We start from the raw sequence: 20,751 nt of genomic DNA on the forward strand, positions 1-20,751 counted from the left end.
GTAAATTCAAGACATTTCCTTTATTAAGGAAGTTCATGCTTCATTCACTTTAAGTAACTGTTGCTCAGAAGAGAGAGGTTCAACCAACAATGGCAACAGTCTTCCGACTGCCTCCATGTTTTTCTGCATGACTGATGATCTGTTGGGTAAAGGAAGTGAAAATGTTCACTTCAGCAGTCTGTATGTGAGAGACCGCGCCAGACACGAGCTCAGTGCGGTGTGGCAGCTTTGTGTTTGCGCGTCTGCGTGGGTATAACAGTCGTGTCTCAGAGTGAGTGTTTTATTGACAGCTGTCACCTTCTCCATGAGCTGGCGAAGCTGCCTGCTGCGTGGGTCGCGGTTACACATGTTCTGGGCTGGTGCGACCACGGTACAGATACACTTCCCATCTGCGTCCTGCGCCGAGCTGTAGATCTGCCAGCCCTCCTCCGGGCTCGGGTACAGAGCCTGCAGAAACACAAACATGTATATCTTAGACCAAGAGGAGAAAGTGGTGGCTTCTGTCTGTTGGTGTTTATCTCCGCTGCTTCTAAGCAGGCTTTTCAAAGTACATGAGGGCAGACAAGATATTTTATTCTGCCACAATGTATCAACAGTAATCTGAAAAGTGTTCCACCCTTATAAAACATTTCTAAACTAATACATTTATCTAACACTTGAAAGTGTAGAAGAAAGTGTTTGGAGGAAAAGAGACTCTTTAATGCATCCATATCATGATTAGTTGTGCCAATTCTGTCAGCATAAGTTAGCGGCAGAGTCATAATTTCTCCATGCCATTCCCTTTCTCTCTTGCAACCCTGTCAAAAGTTACTCTTCCCCAAAGGCAATTAATGGCAATTGATCCCTCCAACTAATAAAAATCACTTGCAGTCTAATTTTAGTATTAACTGGGGAGCAACAGAGAGAGAGAAAGATAAGTCAGAGCTCGACTGAGGTAGCGCTCACAGCAGTAAAGACACGGGACCACAGAGATGAAGGATGGAGAAGTCAGATGGAAGATGGAAGAGAGGGAGAGAATAAGCAGAAATGGGTGCAGATTAAGATAAGACAAGAACATTAGTGGAAAATACACAAAAGGATGAAAAACGCAACAGCATGACAGAGATGGAGTAAGGGCTCGATGCTGAACGAAGAAAGACGAAGACAAATGGGAGGAAAATGGGGAGTTCAAAGAAAAGAGGAAGAAGGCGGGATCAGGCCAGGCTGCGTGAAAGCAGAACATCTAATAAGTTTGGACGTAGAGAGGAAATGGAGCTGTTCGGGATCGATAATGCAGCCCGTGACCAGTGGAGGAGGGGCGAGCTTGAAAGGATGGATGTCTCTCTCTGACTAATCCAATCAAAAGTAGTGCAGTGTGCACCTTCAGGAATGCGCACGCACATGTACACACAGTTTACGCAAATGCCCAGGCAGGACGATCCCTTCATTCACACTGCATCTACACAGGCTCAGCATATAAAGCAAAATGTAATGAGAGACAGAGCAGCCATTTTAGTGATGAAATTAAAGACCCATCCACATAAGTGGAAGGAAAAGGCTGGAAATAAAAGCTCGTGGCTCGGCTCTGTGCCGCTCTCCTGCTTTCCTCTAAGCACTGTTGTGCTCTGCTCTCGTCTCCTTGGGTCGAGGGGGTCAGATTAAAATGTCCTGGGGGACAGAGGGACTGTGTGATTGGAGTGTAAAGTAGCAACCACCCTGCGAGCCAATGTGCTCACTGTCACATCTTGTCACTCCTGCCAATCCCTTGGCACTCCACCCCTCTCTCTCTCTCTCTCTCTCTCTCTCTCTCTCTCTCTCTCTCTCTCTCTCTCTCTCTCTCTCTCTCTCTCTCTCTCCTCTCACTCCTCTCACTGTTTCTCCCTCACACTCTCAGAATGAGTGATTTTTAAATCTGACTTAGTCCAAATGAATTGTGGCAATCTGACTATAGCTACATGAGCAACTTGAATATGCTGTAATGTTAACCATGAGAATGGCTCATACAATTTTAAAATGAATACATTTAAATTTAATTAAAGTAGGAAATTAGGAAGAAGTAATATTCTATTCTTATTTTCTATTCATGCAGTATTATACACATACATTAGTTACATTTCTGTATGACTGAATGTCTACTGTGCACATGAATGACTCGCAGTGGACCTTATTGGCTGATTTATCATTCCATTATTCTTAATATTGATGCATATTTTTGGGCCTGTGTGCTGCAGTGACTCGTGCAGTTTTTTTTTTTTTCAGTCAGTCAGCACCTTTCTTATCATTAGTCCTCCTTCTTTGAGGCAGTCCAGCATCAGAGGGCCGTTAGGTGGAGAGATGACAGACGCCTACAGAGGCCAGAGCTGGAGTTAAGACAAAACAAAAGTGGAGGCCCCCACAGTGGAACCTCCTTCGGGGTCTTTCAGCTGCATCGTACTGTCTGTTTGATTCTGCCATTGCCTGGGGGCTGGTGGTTCTTGCCTCTGTCTGCCTCCCTGCCCTCATCTCACTCACTGTCAGGGCTTTGGATTTATTGTAGCGTTCGCGTGTGTGTGTGGCACTCCACCCCCTCTCTCTAAAAGTCCGCCTGTACATATCTGCTGATGTACATGCAAGAACAGCACATATGTATGTGCTTGTACATACAGTATTTACGGTAGTTTAATAAGGCATGCATTTTGACACGCGTTTAAAACTTCGTCTACCCTCAAGGGGGCTTGTTTGGAAGTCCCTGCAGCTGTAACGCATGATTACTGCAGATCTGCGGAGCATATGGCTGCTACAGTGCCGTGGAGGTGTGTAAGATAGTGGATCGTGAGGCCACAGCGGGGCACACCGGCTTCTCATTACAGCTGATATCCTGCGGTGTTAACAGGTGGAGGTTAGCTTGTCTCAAACTGCAGAATCCACTTAAGTTACTCACTCTGAGGGCATATGCAGCCTCCTGCCTTCAAATAAAATTACCCTATATCCATATATTGTGGGGGTAGTCTGCCTACGCACCAGATATTCACTTATTCTTCAGGAAGATTCTTGCAAACGAATGCAGAAATGTGCATCAATTTTTCATACCGCTATCAGCTTGAAAGGGAGCCATAGTTAGTGCCTAACTTTTTTTTTTTTTTTTTTTTAATGATATATTACATAGTGGGCAGTAATAAGCAATATGTTCAAAATTCAGCAAAGTAGTTTTGGAGGTATGTCAGCTCCTTTATCATAATACGTTTGTTGTTCTTTTTTTTTTTTCTAACATGGTTAAACTCGTGGCGTTCTGCTTGTGTGGTTTTTCCCAAGCCGAGGAGTTTTCACAGCAACACATCTTCTCTTCTCTTCATTAATGTTTCATAAATGCTGGGGTGAAATTAAGAGCTTATTTGAATCCGTTCCAATTTCATTACCACCCACCTATCCATCCTGCACTAACTTCCCCATTCTCGTCACAGTGGCAGTTTAGAGAGCAGGAGGGGGTAGAGGTAATTCTTAAATGCAAATGTGCTTTATCCCTATATACTTGCAAGGAGATCAATATATCAGCGCTTATAAGCAACTTAACATTCAGGGGTGCAAGTGGTAAACTTGCATATATTTTGGAACCCTGGCTTATTTATATAAAGATGACTAAATCCTCTCTCTGCAGTGAAGAATAGGTCATTGACACTGGTTCATTTAACATAGTGTTCAAACCAAGCAGCAGATCAGATATCTCATTAGTGTGGGAAAAACAATTTCCTCAATATCTTAACGTTATCCAGAATTATGCAGAGTGAAATGGTGAATGGATAATGTTCGCATACTGTAGGCAGGTCAGGCCTCAGGGGGATGCATTTCAGTAGTTTTGATAACATAAACTGCACTTCTATCATCACCATCATGCTATCAGTGGTGGCTAGCTGAGAGCACTTCAGGTCTCGGGGATTATCCTCTCCTCCCAGACACAGACGACGGTGGTTTCAGGAGAAGAGGAGGTGTTCACTTCATGATCCCAGAAATTCAACCATTAGATGTGTGGGATGAAAGAGAATATGTAAGCGCCAGATTTGTAGCTGTTGCAGTCATGTCTGCCATACGAAAGCCCATTAAAGAAGAAGACAGCAGCAATGAAAACAACGGGAAACCGCAGAGAGATGAAAAATCAATTGGGCTTGTTCGCGAAAGTGAAAATTACTCTTTGAGGTTTCTGGCTTGCCCGTTTTTGCACAACCTCCGGGTTCCCTCTGTTTCCATGACATCACATCTGACAGCCCCACCATCATCTGCCGGCATGTCTTTCAACCACAACTCCCCATCCTTTCAATAGAAAACCAATGGGAGTGGGAAATAGTGATGCACTGATAAGAAAAAGGAAGAGTTGTGGTTTGAGAAAAGGCTGACAGGGCGGAGAAAGATGGCTCCAATTTCCTCTAGCTTAGTTCAAATGCTGCCCAGTTACAATGCTGAATGACAACTCCAGTCAAGGCCCTGCTGAGAGGGGGGAAGAGGAGATGAGATGAGAGGCCGCCGTCATTACTAAGCTAAAAAGTAGAAATCAAATGCTATCTCAACATTTCCTCAGTTCTCCTGTACACTGCAGACAAAAGACCATCAGCATCAGTCACTCACATTATGTGTATGTGTACTTTAGCGGCAACCATAATGAAAACCAACCAACTGGTGCCATTACCAAAATGATTCTCTTTGGTGCAAAGCAGCTCAGAACCCTTTTGCTGTTAATGTTTAACAAAGTTCAGAGGGATTATCCAATTAGACATTTGAGCTGGTGGTATCACTATCGAGACTTGCAGGATGGACTTCCTCTGGCGTTTCATTAGCCCGACCCTGGAGCAGGCTGCTGTAAAGCCAGAGCTAAATGAGATCATAAATCTACAGCTCCCTACTTTATGAGCATGACGGGAAGTATATTATAACTTTCATAAGCAGCAGGCAGAAGGGGCAAACAGGCAGAATTAGGCTCAGGTCCTGAGATATGACTGCTCCACTGCGTGCCATCACATATGAGAAACTGCCGCATGACAGAGGATGGACAGGGAAAGAGCAGGTCTAAGATAAATTTATATACAGTAAAGGAAAGAAGCATTTTAAGAAGGAATCGAGGGAAATCCGAGAGTCACAATAACAATCTAAGAAATCCATCTCTTTCTTCTGTTTCCATCCTGCAGTGCCAACATTGTTTATCCAAATTCTACAGCTTCACTTCCTTGTATTCTCTCTCTCTCTCTCTCTCTCTCTCTCTCTCTCTCTCTCTCTCTCTCTCTCTCTCTCTCTCTCTCTCTCTCTCTCTCTGTGTGGTGTGAGTGGTGTTTTATTCCTACCATTAACTTCTCGGAATGTTTGTCCCCAGCAAAGTAGAAACATCTGTCCCTTCCACACAGAGCTCTCTTTCTATCTACACCATGGCCAAAGAATCAGATCTCATTTTTTTTCAAATTTGCTGGGTATCGCTGTAATTGGCCACACACAGATAAACATGCAAATACACACCCCCACAACTGAACTGAACAATCAGTCAACCCTCAATGCACATGCCAGCTGCTGGCCTTTAAAATAAAACTCGATGAAGACTCCAAGTGAAGTCCCTGGTCTCTCCTGCTCCCGAGGAAAACCGATTACCACAATCAGCGCAGCATGGTTGCCAGTCAATAATATGACTCATAAACTCATCATGCCTCTCTCCCTGCTGCCTTCTTTTTCCTCCCTGCTGCCTCTCACTCGCTCCCACTCCATCACCCCCATGACTGCCACTCCTCCTGCGTGGTGTCCTGCTCACTTTCCATCTGCGGCTCGCACTCCATTCCAATCTGGATTACACTTGAATGACGGTGGGGGTGGGCAGATGTGTCAAGTGTTTTTTTGAAGAGGGGGCGTTCAGCAGGAGAACTCTTGGGAGAAGTGAGACACTCACCAGTGCTCAAAACTTATAAACGAGCAGCTACAGCTTTATAATTTTTTTGGAGCGGGCTGCTAGAGCCATGCCAGGTGCCCCTGGTGAAAAGCATTTGGTTTCCACTCTGCTGTTAGACGGGTACAAAATAGCTCTATCACGGCTGGTGCTAAATAGAGGAGGGAGGCGAGAGTGGCAGGGTGGCTAGTGTGAGAAAACAGTGTATAAACTGTTAGAACACAGCCATCCCTTCATTGGAGGAAAATATGGATTGCATAAGTGTGTGAACTGTGAGATCATCAAACTGGCAAATCAACCATGTCAAAAGCCTGATTACTTGTACAACTGTAGAGTCTATGATCAATACTGCTTGGTACACAGGCTATCACACAATTAGTTAATGTATCAAAACAATTTACAGTTATATTACAAGACTGGCTTTCTCTCAGGCTCTGGCTGTGCACACTGCTCCACATTGACCAGGCAGCAGAGGACACCTGTCAGGATCTGAACTCCAATAAATTTATTTTGAAGGCAGCACAATAAACATTAAAGCAAAGTGCTCAAATAAAAATCCACAGCAGTGTTTAATCTTTAATCTGTAGCCAAGAATCGATCTTTACAATCGGCTTTATTGGATTGCACAGTGGATGTGATAAAGTTTACAGTCCCACATCCTGAAAGACAGAGACTGGGTGACCCCAATCAGGTTCTGAGCCCTGGATCTTTGTGTGCCACCGTTTGTTGTTCCGTGCTCTCTTTTGAGGGTGAGAATGTTTTCTTCACTCTACTGCCGCACAGCTTTCTTATTTTAGATATCAAAGGGAGAGTCAACACACACACACACACACACACACACACACACACACACACACACTTCTGTCTTTACGGTTTATGATTTATGATAATCTTTGTCTTAAACACTGTGTCTACACTGTGTCTACTGGATGTGTAATCATGTAATCCAGACTGAGGGTACCAGTGGGCATGTCCTGTGCTTAAGTGGTTTATGTCTTATTATTACTGTGAAGCAGACATTTTCTATTTCAGAAGACTTTCTACTTTGACTTTAACTTGTAGAGCGCAGCATGGCTCAATTCTCGGATCACTCTTCTTTTTATTGAATAGCTTACCCCTGGGAAAACGTGTTTGCAAATGTGATGTTTCTTTTCACTTTTATGCTGATGAAACGCAGCTTTTCTGCAATTTCTTGTTCTCAATTTCATAGGCTTACCATACTGCCCTAAATTATACTAGAATACATTACATATTCAACAACTGACGGCTGAGAATTTCATCTCGAAAAACAATACAGGGCTGCCTCTTCTGCTTTAAAATCACTGAGATCGGACCCTGTCTGTCACCTGAAGAGAATTATTCACTCTCACGTAATGCCCTGTCTAGACTACTTACTTCTGTGAAACACTGTGAAATGTGTTTGACTATAATTGTCGCCAATTATTTCAGACCTCTGCAGGATGGTTATTGACTTATAGGTACAAATAAACTCTTCTTTTTTTTTTTTTCTTTTTGCCGTGGCAATCTTATACTTCTTGCTTATCCCGATTACAATTTTAAAAACCATTTGCTACCTCACAGCCTCTTGGGCCATCTAAGGGCTAAAACTTTCCCTGCCAGTGCTGCTGAGTGTGAGTGTATGCATGCAAATACTGTTTATACATTATATACGATTATAAATAGGTGTGTGTGTGTGTGTGTGTGCAGCAGAGCAGGTCTGCAGCTTATCTTAGCTTGACCACATTGTATAGCCACACCAATGCCATGTAAGTGTAAGAGTTGCAGGGCTTCTTCCGCTCATTAAGAAACATGGTTTTGCACTATCCAGATGTGTACAAGCATCCAGGCAGTGTTGTGCTCAGTGCCATCGCAGTAAGGCCCATAAAAACTCAGTCAGCTGTGTTCTTGGATCAGCTGGTACAGAAAGACAGGCACAGAAAGCAATTGAAGCAGACTGCTCTGAGCTGAGCTCTGAGCTGGGAGAATATGGGACGCAGCATAGATGGGTGCCAGGGTGGGTAGCAGCCATGCTATGGCCACTGGCACACTCGCACCCAAGTGTCACAAGAACGTAGCTGGATTGTCTTTGATTAGAGCTCTAGACTTTGTGTGAGTCATGACTGCTTCTGAGATCATCACAGGCAAATGTCTCATTAATAGTGATGGGACTTTGAGACAAGGTTTTACATTAAAGTTTTATTCGCTGTCATTGTTTATGAGGGAAGATTATTCCTGTCTCAAAGCGAAGACATTTCCCATCACAACACGACTGTTACACTGTAATAATTCTTGGCACCATCAAACTGGCTCATCAGTTTTGATGAAACTTTGATGAAATGAATTTCAATAGCAGAATTTTTCTGTCATTGGTTGTGAGTGAGGGTTGCCACAAAGAAAATATTTTATTGTGTCCAGTCATATGAAATGCAAATGATAAAGCTTCCAATCACAAGTCATGATTAGAATGTCTCTTTGCTGAAAAGAAACCCGGCAACGTTTTTATTCCTCTTGACCCTGAACATAATATGCAGGTATAGAAAAAATGGACAGCTTATCCAGGCTATACATTCCCCCGGGAGAGGTGGGTGTTCAATAGGATTATGGAGGTTAGTGGTGTAAATAATTAAAATATCCCTTACACCCTGACATTGTTACATAGATTAGATTATGATTTTTCTTTGGACATGTACTCAGGGTTCCCTGCTGGCACATGTACAAGTTGTAGGAAAGATAAAAAAAAAAAAAAAAGAACAACAATTTGGGGCAAAATGCTTTTAGCTAGGTGCCTGACATTTTCACAAAGGTAACACTGTGCTAAGATGAAGACACTTCCTCACAGCAACATTAAGATGACATAAAATGGTGGATTGATGTTTTAACGAAGCATTATAAATTATAAAACCCATCTTCAAACAGATGGACCTTCACCCCTGAGACAGGAATGCCTAAACATACTCTGAGCACGAACACACACACACACACACACATGCACACATCCAGATGGTCGCGGATCTCATGGGACATTCAATTTCATTCAATCATTTCAGCAGACCAGGGCATTTGCTTAATGGGGAAGGTGCCATAAAAACACACTCAGCATTGAGGCAAAGACAATCATTTACCACTGATGAGCCTGAAAATGTCAAATTTATTCCTCTGGCTGATATTTCTTCTGTCTGTGTGTCCTCTCATTAACACGCTGAAACACAGGTGACAGAAACACACAACTTTTATATTTGTGTGTGTACAAAGAGTTATTGATTATACAACCTTAAACTGGACCAGAGCTGTTTGCGTTAAGTATGAAGCCAGTGTTTTATTTTCAGAGAAGACAACTGAGATGATTTAGAGACTAACAGAAAGAAATATGACATTCTCAAAACTCTAACACTGTCTCAACCTCCCTGTCTTCCCCATCACCTCTGAGTCTGAGCGCCATCCCTCCAACCCTGGAGTGACTGACAGATGGGATCAGCCTGGACATCACTCAGAACGGCTCCCTACCCTCACCCTGGCAAAAACATATGACTTTCCACGACCATCCACACTGCATCCTTTCACCATCACTCACAAGCCCACAATTCAGCATCATTATACTTAATGTGACTCTCACACCAACATGTGCATCATTCGCGCTTGGTTGAATCATTGCTCTCACATGCATGTCTACCTCCATCATCTCTCTCTTATTAATACAACACATCCCTTGAGACAGACTCTCGCAGTCCCAGTCCCATCTGCAAACCCCTCTGAAACTCCTGCTGTTTCTGTCATTAGACCTGTATGTACACACATTAACTCACATGTCAGTATCTTCCTTTTTCTTCACTTTCCCCCTCTGTCTTCTGCTGTGTCACTCTCTCTCTCTCATCTGTCACCCTCTCTTTTCCTTTCACAAGTTCGCAATGAGTGCATGCAGGAACAAATACAGTGCACAGACACTTGCACAAAAAAAAAGCAGAGGAAGTCATACGCACGCTGACAATCCTCTCCGATGTGCCCCCTCTGGAGATGGTGGTCCCGTTGAGTCCCACCAGAGAAGGCAGAGTCTGAGACATCCAGTTCGTCACCATGGCCATGGTGCTGAGCACCGCCCCAATCTTTAGCATAGGAACGCTCATGATTGCTTCCTGTGGGGCCCCGGCGCAAACGGCCCTACAGCCAGCCCTACCCTGCCCTACCCTGGACCTCGGCTCCAGTCAACCCCACTCTGCTCCAGACAGCCTAGGCAGGGAACCAGCCAGTCAGTCTGTGCCTCAGTCCGTGTAGCAGCAGAGCCCCCAGAGCTGGTAAATCACAGTTACCAGACTCACACACCACTGGCTCAGTCAAAGGGACAGCCAGAGACCGGTTAGAGGAGAGCAGCTCACATCCAACAGCATCACGCTGGAATCTTCCCTCTCAGAGTGACTGCCTCAGCCTCACCCCCTCCCTCCCTCTCTCTCTCACTCTCTTTCCCTTTCTCTCACTTCCTCACTCTCCCCTTATCTCTCCCTCTCTCTCCCTCGGCCCCTCTCTCTCTCCCCACCCCCCCTCTTCCTCAAGATGCAGAGCTGCGCATTGGCTGCCTCTGTGTCTCATCCCCTCCCAATCAGCCTCTGCTCTGTTCTTGCCAGCCCTGTTTTGCATGCATGTATCCATTCTTTTCCTCTCCTCTATCTTTCTTTGACATTTGGCCGTTCTTTTATGACTCAAATATTGGTGTGTGAAAACACGTATCCGAGGCGTGGAGATCACAGGCAGACTGATTTCAGAGTGCTGATCTGTGCTCTGCGTTATGTGACGTGTGCCCAGAGCAGCCTTATCACAGTAGAAGTAGTAGACACAGTCCTGTAGTCTCATCACATTGTCTGTACTGGATGGAGGGTTGAGGATATAGAGTGGTGGGTAGACAGATTAAAGGTTGGCTGGGGGCTCATGAGGAGAGACATGGGCAGGTGGTTCAGGAAGGTATTAATGTGGGAGAGAGCCAGGTGCTCTTGCTCACGGCTGCTTCTGACAGCTCATCTGTCAGTCTGCCTCATAACATATCTTAAATCAGCCTGTTGCTTGCACTTAAACAGTATTTTACCAACTCCACTCAGCCTGAGGCATATCCCTATCACCATATTCAGTTACGACATCTTCTTGACACTCACCGTCTAAAATGATGCTGTTGCTCTAAAACTAGTGCATGAGTACAAATTTGTCCGACTTGAATGAATGAATGAACGAATGATGGAATTGTGGTTTACAGGTTTAGATGTAAACCCAATAAATAAGGCTTTGGATTTGCCCTTACTGGCTGCTATGTCACGCTCCCCTTAAATAAGGGGGTTTACATATTATTTTTCAATGCTATAGTTTTACTGCTATAAACCAAAAGACTTTAGCCCTCAGCACAATTGCAGCAGGTAAGCGTCAGATATCATACCAATCACACTGCTGCCTATTTTGGTGTCATTTCACTTCAGGGACTATGCCTTAAGCCCGATTTGATCTTATTTCAGGACAGACTTCAGACGTGTTCTGAAGTTTAGATGGGCCCTTTTGATGTGGGCTATGTATTTTATTTTATTTTTTTGTCTCCCAATCATAGCAGTCTGAATTATCCACTCATCTCTACAGCAATGGACCAGATGGAGTGATGTATGACAGGGTATGGGAATAGGAGGGTGCGTCAAATTTCTCCTTGAAGCTCGAAGCCTCTCCTTGCAACAATTTCCGGCAAGACACGGGGCCACAAGCAGTGTCATTTTATGCCCTAAACAGCCATGCATAATGATGACAGAATGGCCTGCTCAGACAAAACGGCCAGGTCATCTCCCTTTCTTGCTTGCTTCCTGGTCTGCTGACTTATTCATTTTGTCAGCCATGGATAGGCTCCCCTCCCCAGCCAGTCACATTGGGTGAGTGATATGGGCTCCTCTGTGTGGGGTGTACTGTGAAGTGATATGAGAAGAGACAGCTTTTTGAGGCCCATCCAAAAAAATGTCAGCCTTCCTCAGCTCACCTGCCGGCTCTCACATCAGCCTCGCCTGTGTTGCCGCCTCTATTTTTGCAGCAACACTGCCCCCGTGAGGTCACCAGTGGAACTGCACTGAAATGAGCCTGACAGCTTGTCAGTGCCTGTCATTATTGTTGTGCAAGACTGAACCTGGTGACAGGTAGTTGTCACTTTATTGGAATGTGTCAAGGAGATGTGAGAAGGCATGTGGCAGCACTGCTTAGAGTCACACTCCTCATTGTCCTTCAGAGATTTTAGTGAGGGGGAAAAAGGTTCTTTGCAAAGTATATATGTGCAAACACAAACACACTGCTGCTGGTTTTTTTAATGCCAGTGTCCAAGGGTGCGCCAGAAATAGACTGCTGCAGAGTCAACATCTAATTTCATTTGACATGTGATTTGCTATTCATCTAAATAGCAAATCCGTGATATACAAGTCTAAAGCTAAACATGTATATACCTAATTATAAGTTTAAGTTTATTTAAATATTTATAATGAAATTATGTTAATATGTCTAAATGTCAAGGGTTTTTGGCTCGTGAGCTTCATGCAGATGAGGAAAGCTGTATTTTGTACTGTGGCGTACTATACATTTCCTTTAATGCACCAGAATGCAGTTTTCCTCTTATTCACAGGGTGGCAGCAAAGATTTAAAGATGGATATGGACATCCTTTACCATTGTATCTGTATTTAAGCATGTACTCAAAGAAAGCCAGGTATTGAAGCTGGAGTGAAAAAGAAATTCCTTCAAGAAGGTGCTTATTGATGCCCATTCCTGGATAATTAAAGAGACCAGCCACCCCATGTATGACTGTGGTCAGCGTGCATGAAGTGAAATGGATATTTCACTGCAAGTAGAACAAGAAATCCATCGTTACAGCTCATTTATTTCTTGAATTTTCCTCCAGTGGCTCCAGTTTGTACCATTTTATTGCCAAATATGTGTTTAATAATGAATTATGCAATAGTTGTACAACACAGAGAATGCAGAGAGTAAACAGACATGCATTATCCATTTGTGAGGACCTTATTTTTCCTGTAGCTCCTACTCCAAAACTTTTATCATCAGAACAACATGCCAGACCCCACATTAACCTTAAGCTAAACCTGAAACCCTTAATTAACCCTATGGACTATCTGGTAACCGAGAACCAGCCAAAATGTCCTAATGTTTCCTAAAGTGTCCTCACTCAAAACTCAAATTCGTCCTCACATTGGTACAAGAACACACACAGTTAGAAGCCTAGTGGGTGACAGGGAGGCCATGTGTGCATCTCTTTTTATTCTTCATTCTCTAATGATCACAGAGTAATTATTGTGTGATCTTGAAATAACAAGTTTTGAGTTCTCATGATTACAAAATAGCTATTTTCTGATCTCAAAATAACCCAAACTTTCTTTTTGTGATCATTAGATAAAATCTGTGCAGTATTCTGATATAACAATCCTCAATAGCCTGCAGATGTAAAGCAGCTAGGCTCAGCTAATTATCTCACTTCTGACACTTGACATGAGCAGATAAGTTTCCACTGAGGTCACTCAAGTCCCTGTAATTCTAGTAGTCAATTTTGACCAAAGATACATAAGATACTTTAATTTTCCTGTAATATTACTAAAGGATGGTCATCAGATAGGCTAGTTTAAAATATAGTGACTTTAGATTAGACATAAAACAACCTCTGAAATAATTTCTTATTTCTTCAGATAATAGATTATTACCACATCAAAACAAAATCTTAATAACAAGAACTATACAATATGATTTCCTTCATGCCTGTTTGCCATGTTTGTGCCAATAACAAAATACTGGGTAACTGCTGTACCTGCTGCATGGAGAGTAACTGGAGCCATGGAGGCTGCCACCTGAAATTCCAACGTCATATCTTCCCTCAAAAGGTTTTAACCTTTGCACCTTTGTCTTCTATTTCAGTTTATCCTTCAGTCGGAGGACATTATTAATAACTTATGTATTTGCTTTAGATGAATAGAGTGGAGTGCTCCTGAAACATTTCCAACTTAAAATTCCTCTCACGAAGTGCAGGTCAGATGGCATCTTTTGAAAAGTGATGGACCAAATAAAGGATGGGAATAATGAGTGTGATGAGGACAATCTGCCATACCTCAAAGAATCCCAGGCTCTGCCAATCAACTGTCTAATCACAGAGTCTGTTGGCAGAACAAGCTTTCATTAAATATTAGCAAGAGAGGAAGTCGGCCATTTAACCTGTATTAATTTAATCCTTTTTGATTAATTTTCAAAGCCATTCCTCATAATTTCCACTCTAATAATTGGTCAGCTTCATTTTCTCTGCTCCTCTGCTGTGTCATTATCTCTAGTTCTCTGTCGCTGTCTTTTGTTCTCCTTCTCAGTGAATTTTATTTAGCCTTTGACTCCTCACCCTCTCCCTGTTTCTCTTAACCCCTTGGGCAATTACAAAAAAAAAATCCAAGCTCATACACTTTCACTGATGATCTTAGCTGTCTTGTTGCATGCTTGGAATTAGATTTGCACTATACTGTAGACACAATGTGCATACACACATGTTGTGAAGCTTTTTGGTGCCTTGCACATAGACATGCCAACATGGCCTATGCTTTATCCTAAACATCTTAAAGAAAAAAAAACTTCTCTGCTCCTAGCCTGTGGGCATGCTCTATAAAGGGCATTTTTTATAAGTTCAAATGGTGCAAATGCCCACCAACTACAGAAATGGCAGCATTCATGCACACCCATGGATGGCAGTAGAGCACCACAAAGCCCCAAGGCCATAGGGACAAGCTCAAAGTGAGATAATAATACTGGGGAGCAGAAAGCATCAAGCACTAGCCACATCCTTGCTGAGCACAAACACACAGCCAGCTACAAATTCACAGCTGAAATACAGCACCAAATTACACCTCAGCTAATTACACAGACCTCCTTCATAATGATGCAGAGCTGTTATGACTGAGGCAGCGAGGCCGCACACAAACCGAGCCCACGTCTGAGCTCTGAAAGACGCTGGAATCATCTGGCTCTCAGAATACTGGCTATTTTTCTGAGTCATAATTCATTAATTAGATGATGGACATGCATGCCCACTGCCTTCTAAATATATCAAGATCAAAATCAGCTTAAACAAAGTGTGACCTCATTACCATAGCAACTATTTAAATGGCATAAATAGGCTGTACCCCAAGGTTCAGACAGGCAGACACAGTGGCGTGTTTTCAACATGGAGTGTTTAATCTATTAACGGCTCCTGTGGGCCTTTGATTAAGGAAACTCATCTGGGCTTTCACATTTTAGAGTATCGACTCAGACCACAGGAGGACTGCAGCGTACACACACACATCAACCTGCATAATGCATAAAATACGGAGAATACATCTTATCCTGTTTGATAATTCAAGCAGTGAGCGTTTACCACAAATGAAGTAGGACCACTGTCTCACTCTGACCAAAGAGGCGATTGACCGTATATGAAACGGCATGACATGATTTACAGTGTGTGGGTTTCATGAGGCCCTTACATGGGAGTCAATAAGCTTGCATGTTCCACTTGCATTTGTGTGTATGTATTTACATACTGCAGGCATGCATGGATTTGTTTGTGTGTGTCAATGCTTCTCAATGTTTGCATCCACTTGCATGAGCAGCGCTTTCACTCCACTGAGCTGTGAAATGTCTACGATGCTCTGTAATGGTGGCTGCCACAGTGCTGTGCGAGAGACCTGGCTGGGCTGTGACATGCATGTAATATACAGTAGGTACCGTGGTCACTATCACTATTACTATATATATGAAACAGAAGTATGGAACAAAACCTTGTCAACCGCCTGAGGCTCATTAAGCAGTGCTGCTTAACTACAATGATGGCTGTTAACAGGTGAGAATCTATCCTTCCAGGGAGAACACACAGGGAAGGAAAATCAATACAGCAACTGTGTCTGCCTGGCTGTAATGACTGTAACACACCGATAATACCCCGTTGTGAGTCCATCCAGTGTCTTTACATTAAAGCTTGTAGAGCCCATCTAATCAACCCACGCTGAAAACAAGGAGACACATTCATAATACATCACAAGGCAAGATTGCAAGACTGACACCAGGCCTCTTAATCTTCTGTGTTCTTAATTAGTCTCTGGAAAAAAAAAAGCTCTATCAGTACGTGCGAAATTGTTCTTACAACAGTACAGACATCATATTCTTTGATCGTGTACAGATATTCTTTTTTTGCTTGTATTAACATTTTGAAGCAATATCATCCTCACACGGAGTGAAATATTCAAACCCAAGAACACATTTCTTTATAGCGGCACCGTTACGCAAAATGGACATTTGCAGATGTCTTTACAAATAATTTCACGTCTCTCTGAAAATCCAGCTGTCGCTCAGCCTGTCTTTCTAATGGCTCACCCAGAGGGACAAGTGCAGTCAAAGACGCTAAATTACAAAATTTACTTTGCCATGTTTTCTTTGACCAGGCAAACATGGCATTGGAGAGATCCTAGTTCAGTGTACTTGTTCTCGGAGGCATCATGAATACATTGCTGGAACATGCATTCAAATTTTATTCATAGAAGGATTGATTGCTTCTGATTGCTCCCTTGATTACAATCTCAACAGTCCATGGGGGCACACATTATTATTTGTAGGGTATTTGGTATGAATGAACCGTATATGGTTGAATATCAGATAGCTCAATCAGGGACAAGCAGGGCTTCACATTATGCTTGAGGCTTGCTAAAGAAAAGCCTTGATCAAAGCAATAGGCAAGAACTACATGCGGCAATCAGCTGCCATGCATTCTGCAGCGCAGCATGGCTCTATCCACTGTTCTGCACCTACTCATGCCAACAGTACCAGCTGAATACGACTCAGTGCAGCACTTCCTGTGGCAAATGTGCCCAGTTGAATTGCCCACACACACATGGATCGCCTCATGCTTACTCACATGCATACAGACACGCATTCACACACTCTCTCTCTCTCTCACACACACACACACACACACACACACACACAATTACTATGATCGTTTCCTGGCTTTATGACCTGATAACCAATGCCCTGCAAAACCCACACTTTTTCTGGATGCATGGGCAGAAAGCCTCTGCCACATCCTGACCTTTTCTACCACCAAGCTAATCAAACATTCTCTCTGTTGTGTAGGGAAAGCTATTCCTGTAAATGGAGTAATTACTGACAGTGAATTGGGAGTCGTCAGCCCAGCAGAAAGGTAGCTGAGGCTCAAAGAAAGCCTGCTAATTGAGACTGCCCCCCATGGCCACTTGCCTTTTCTAAATGCCCTTCACTGAACTTGTGATGTTGGCTTTGTCGCTATTTCACAGAATAATTTCGTTTTTTTTTTTTTTTTTTTCATCAAGATAATAACTTGTATTGCTGAAAACCTCATTTACTTCAAATAGCAGCTCAGTTTTTTTTACAATACAACTTATAAAACACAGATTTTTTGGCATGCTAATATTTACATATCTGCATTAGGCCTCTATATAGAATATTGCTCCGTGTGCACTGCTGTGCATTTTAAATTTGTTTCTGCACTGTTAGAGCAGAGTGCCATTCAACTGTTGTATAACTGTGCTGGCAAAGTGCTTTGTTCCATTAATGATGTATTCATTTATACCTGCAGAAGACCTGGGAGCTGATCTTAGATGCCATGTACCTAGTGGCCTCTCAGATGACTTAAGAGACCACCCAGTTTTTTTTCATTTGGTTTCTATCTGAGTCACTGCTCACAAATATCACCCAGTCACAGGGTGAAGATATAACCTCGATTAGCTAGTCACTGCGGTAGGGTACACAAAAGGAAAATAAACCAAGAGATAGACAAGAAGGTCATAAAAGAGACTGTGATGTTTAGGAGAGGCAGAGTGAGAGACAGAGAGAGGGAGCGAGAGAAACCAGAAAAAGAGAGAAAAAGATGGGTGATGCATTTGAAACTCCCTGAGGTGATGAATTTACATCTTGTCTGTTTTCTGCCACGTCTGCAACAGCGAAACTAACAGGACCAGAGAGGAGTGGTGAGATCCTGCCAATTATAGTCTGGTTGACTGAGAGTTTGCAGCAGCCGATTGTGGGAAGGAAAAAAAAAAAAAGGAAAAGCTCTGTGCTCAACATAGTCAGAAGCAAACAATGACCAGAACCCATCAGCTATGTGCTGTATATCAGTAATGAAGGGACAGAACCAGCCTGCAGTCTTGTGTCCAGCTTCTTTGTCAGAGCTCACACTGAAGCCTCCATTTGTATCCTCTGTCTTCAGGTCATTAATGCTCAGAGAAGCTGTAACATTTAATTAGGGAGACATTATTAGTACAACACAGGCACAGTGTGCAGTGGAGAGAAATCCCCAAACAGCCCCTAACTGAATATTACATTTACAGCCACATGGAGTTATGGGCAAAAATGGTTAGGAGAAACTTGTAGATAAATGAATTAGCTTGTCACTGTGTGCTTTTTTGGAGTTTTTGCCTCACTGGTGGAAAGAGTAGAAGGGATTATTAGGACAAATAAACAGTATTGTGTTAGCCTGTGTTCTTTGTACCTTCCCCCAACACCCCACTGATGATCCCAGCCATGTAATCTGCAAAGTCTCTGCTGCATTGTCAGAATGAGGAGCCACTGATCCGTTCAGTGATTACACAAACAGACAGGAAAATATCAACAAACTAGAGAAAATGAGTATACAGAGCAGGAATGAGGGGGCTGTACATTGAATATTATAAAGGGGTAATATTCTGTGGAGTCATCCAAGTGTGAGATGAGATGTATTGTGAGTGGGAAGGTGCTGGTGGGAGGAAGGTAGAGAGGCCCTGATAGTAAAGAGTGACCGCAGAGTCTGGTGCTTCACCACAGGGGGCTGCAATGGATCATCAGGCTGGATCTCTCAGCAACAGATGCAGCGTACAAGGCAATAAACTGCATGGTGAATGCGGTGACATGTCCTGCATTAATATCTCAGTTCAGCTCTCCTCCCAGAATGAGAATTGCACTGTATGTGGGATGTGTGTGCTTGTGAATATGCAAGTTAATGTGTGCTATACACAGACTAACAGCGTTTCTATAAACAGTGCTTCTGTGCCTTCTTTGTCTGCAGGATTCTGGTTGATGCAGGATGTTATGTAGCGCGTTCTTCACTCTGAGCACGATGCAGATCTAGGGTGCTTAATGATGATATTTGTGAGTGCAGCCTGGGAGATACGATATCAGAAAGGCCATCCCTTGCATTAATATTCCATGCAGCACAAGGAGAGAATGGGAGATGATTTTTCCCTTAAGGAGGCTCTTCCTTTGCTAATCTTTAACACAAATATTTTCATTTGCTGTCTTTAAGACATGGCTGTCTGCTCATTCCTCCTGGGACATCTCATTGTTGACTGATTGCCTCGGGTAAAATGGACAAGAATGCATTCAAAATTCGATCATACCTCTACCCGTGGGACATCATAATGACAGAAACACACTTTATTAAAGAGCATGAGAGGGTAACATATTCAGCTGACATTTCTGCCACCCACAGATTACATCACTAATTTAAATTTTAATGACACCCAATGCGAAGGCCCACCTCTGCACAACAACTGTGTGTTCATGTTCATTTGAAAAGCACTGTTGTCCTTTGCAGTCCATAGACCTGATGATTTTCTTGTTTCATCACTGATGTGAGTGACACTTCCCTGAATCAACAGATTATCCCCATACACTTGCTTCATATCTGTCTCATATTTAATAGTCCTGTTTGGATAGATCAACACAGATTTAAGCATGCCAACTGCAGACATCGATCCAGAAGATACCAAGTAGAAAAATGTGCTTGGCAAGTGAGAAGTACTCTTCTCTGAAGATCCCTGCACAAGCTCTCTGCATGCTGTTAGTCTCACTGAGAGGAGTAAAAGATGAGAACTGGGCCTGAGAGGGCCAAGTAGCCTGAGGCGCTACGGCTTAAAGAGAGAGACCTCTCCTGAATACCTATTCATCACATCGCTATTAGTGTGGCTGCAGCACTCAACTCTGCTGCTCAAAAATATAACAAGGATTACTGAATTAGATCCCACAGTATAGGGTGACATGATAGGACTATCACTGCTGCCTGATATACAGCTGAGCTGAGGCTACAACTTCTCACCTTGTGATGCAGCGAGATGCAGACACACATATCTTGCTGCACATCCGCAAGCACACAAACTCCATAACGGATAAACAAGAGCAGACCCTAATCATCGTGAGAGCAGGTTTTATCAGAGCATGACGTTTCTTTTCTTTTTTTTCCCCTCCCACAGAAATGCCACTCTACATCATTTTCCTCTCTCATCTTGCCTGTCAACACTTCATCCTTTCTTCCTGCTGCTTCCCGTGTCTCTCTCACCCGAGCAACAGCATGCTCATGCCATTGTTTTGTCATGGCCGTGGCCGTATTGATTAAGTGATGTGGAGCTAATTAAAGACAATCTGCAAGGAGTGTGTGCCAGTGAGGGGAATAAAATCATGGTGACGGAGCGATAGGCCTATAATTATTATTCTCCTTTTGGTTTGGATGGGAGAGATAATAACCCTGCAGGCACAGTCGGAAGGCGCTCTCTCTGTCTATTTCTCCCTCTATCCCTGCTCGCAATCTCCAATTTTCATTTCCAGCAACTCCACTGTCTTTTCCTCTCTCTCCCTCTGTCTCTCTCTCTCTCTCTCTCACTTCCCAGCCATGCCGCCCGGCTCAGCTTCTCTACTGGGCACTAATTCAAACTCAGTCCACATCCTCTCACTTTGTACTCTGACACTGCCCACCAACCCTGATCACCACAGCATCTGTCTGCAGCCTGTGTGTGTGTTCGTGTGTTACTCAGTGCATGTTACATATGAACAGTGTTTGCTGGTGTTTATTTGTAATGCACAC

General features: G+C 43.3%; 1 protein-coding gene and 1 long non-coding RNA gene across 5 annotated transcripts in view; one reads left to right on the forward strand and one right to left on the reverse strand.

Moving 5' to 3' along the window:
* The window catches only part of LOC139614580 (uncharacterized), a 115,834-nt gene that overhangs the window by 45,165 nt on the left and 49,918 nt on the right, over window positions 1-20,751 (forward strand). The gene's annotated exons all lie outside the window — the stretch shown is intronic.
* olfm2a (olfactomedin 2a) overlaps window positions 1-20,751 on the reverse strand; it is a 41,518-nt gene that overhangs the window by 10,814 nt on the left and 9,953 nt on the right. The window contains exons 1-2 of one of the 2 annotated variants that reach the window (XM_071471916.1): window positions 9,850-10,288; window positions 298-447 (exon numbers count right to left, since the gene is read on the reverse strand). In XM_071471916.1, coding sequence (XP_071328017.1) covers window positions 298-447; window positions 9,850-9,993 — 294 coding nt within the window. In that variant the 5' untranslated portion in view covers window positions 9,994-10,288. Of the gene's footprint in view, window positions 1-297; window positions 448-9,849; window positions 10,289-20,751 lie in introns of those variants that run through there. The other variant, XM_071471924.1, reaches the window with a different exon arrangement.

Source organism: Trachinotus anak, unplaced genomic scaffold, assembly GCF_046630095.1.
Source record: "Trachinotus anak isolate AG129_WGS33_773 ecotype Australia unplaced genomic scaffold, CSIRO_AGI_Tana_v1 ptg000003l, whole genome shotgun sequence".
Taxonomy (NCBI): Eukaryota; Metazoa; Chordata; class Actinopteri; order Carangiformes; family Carangidae; genus Trachinotus; species Trachinotus anak.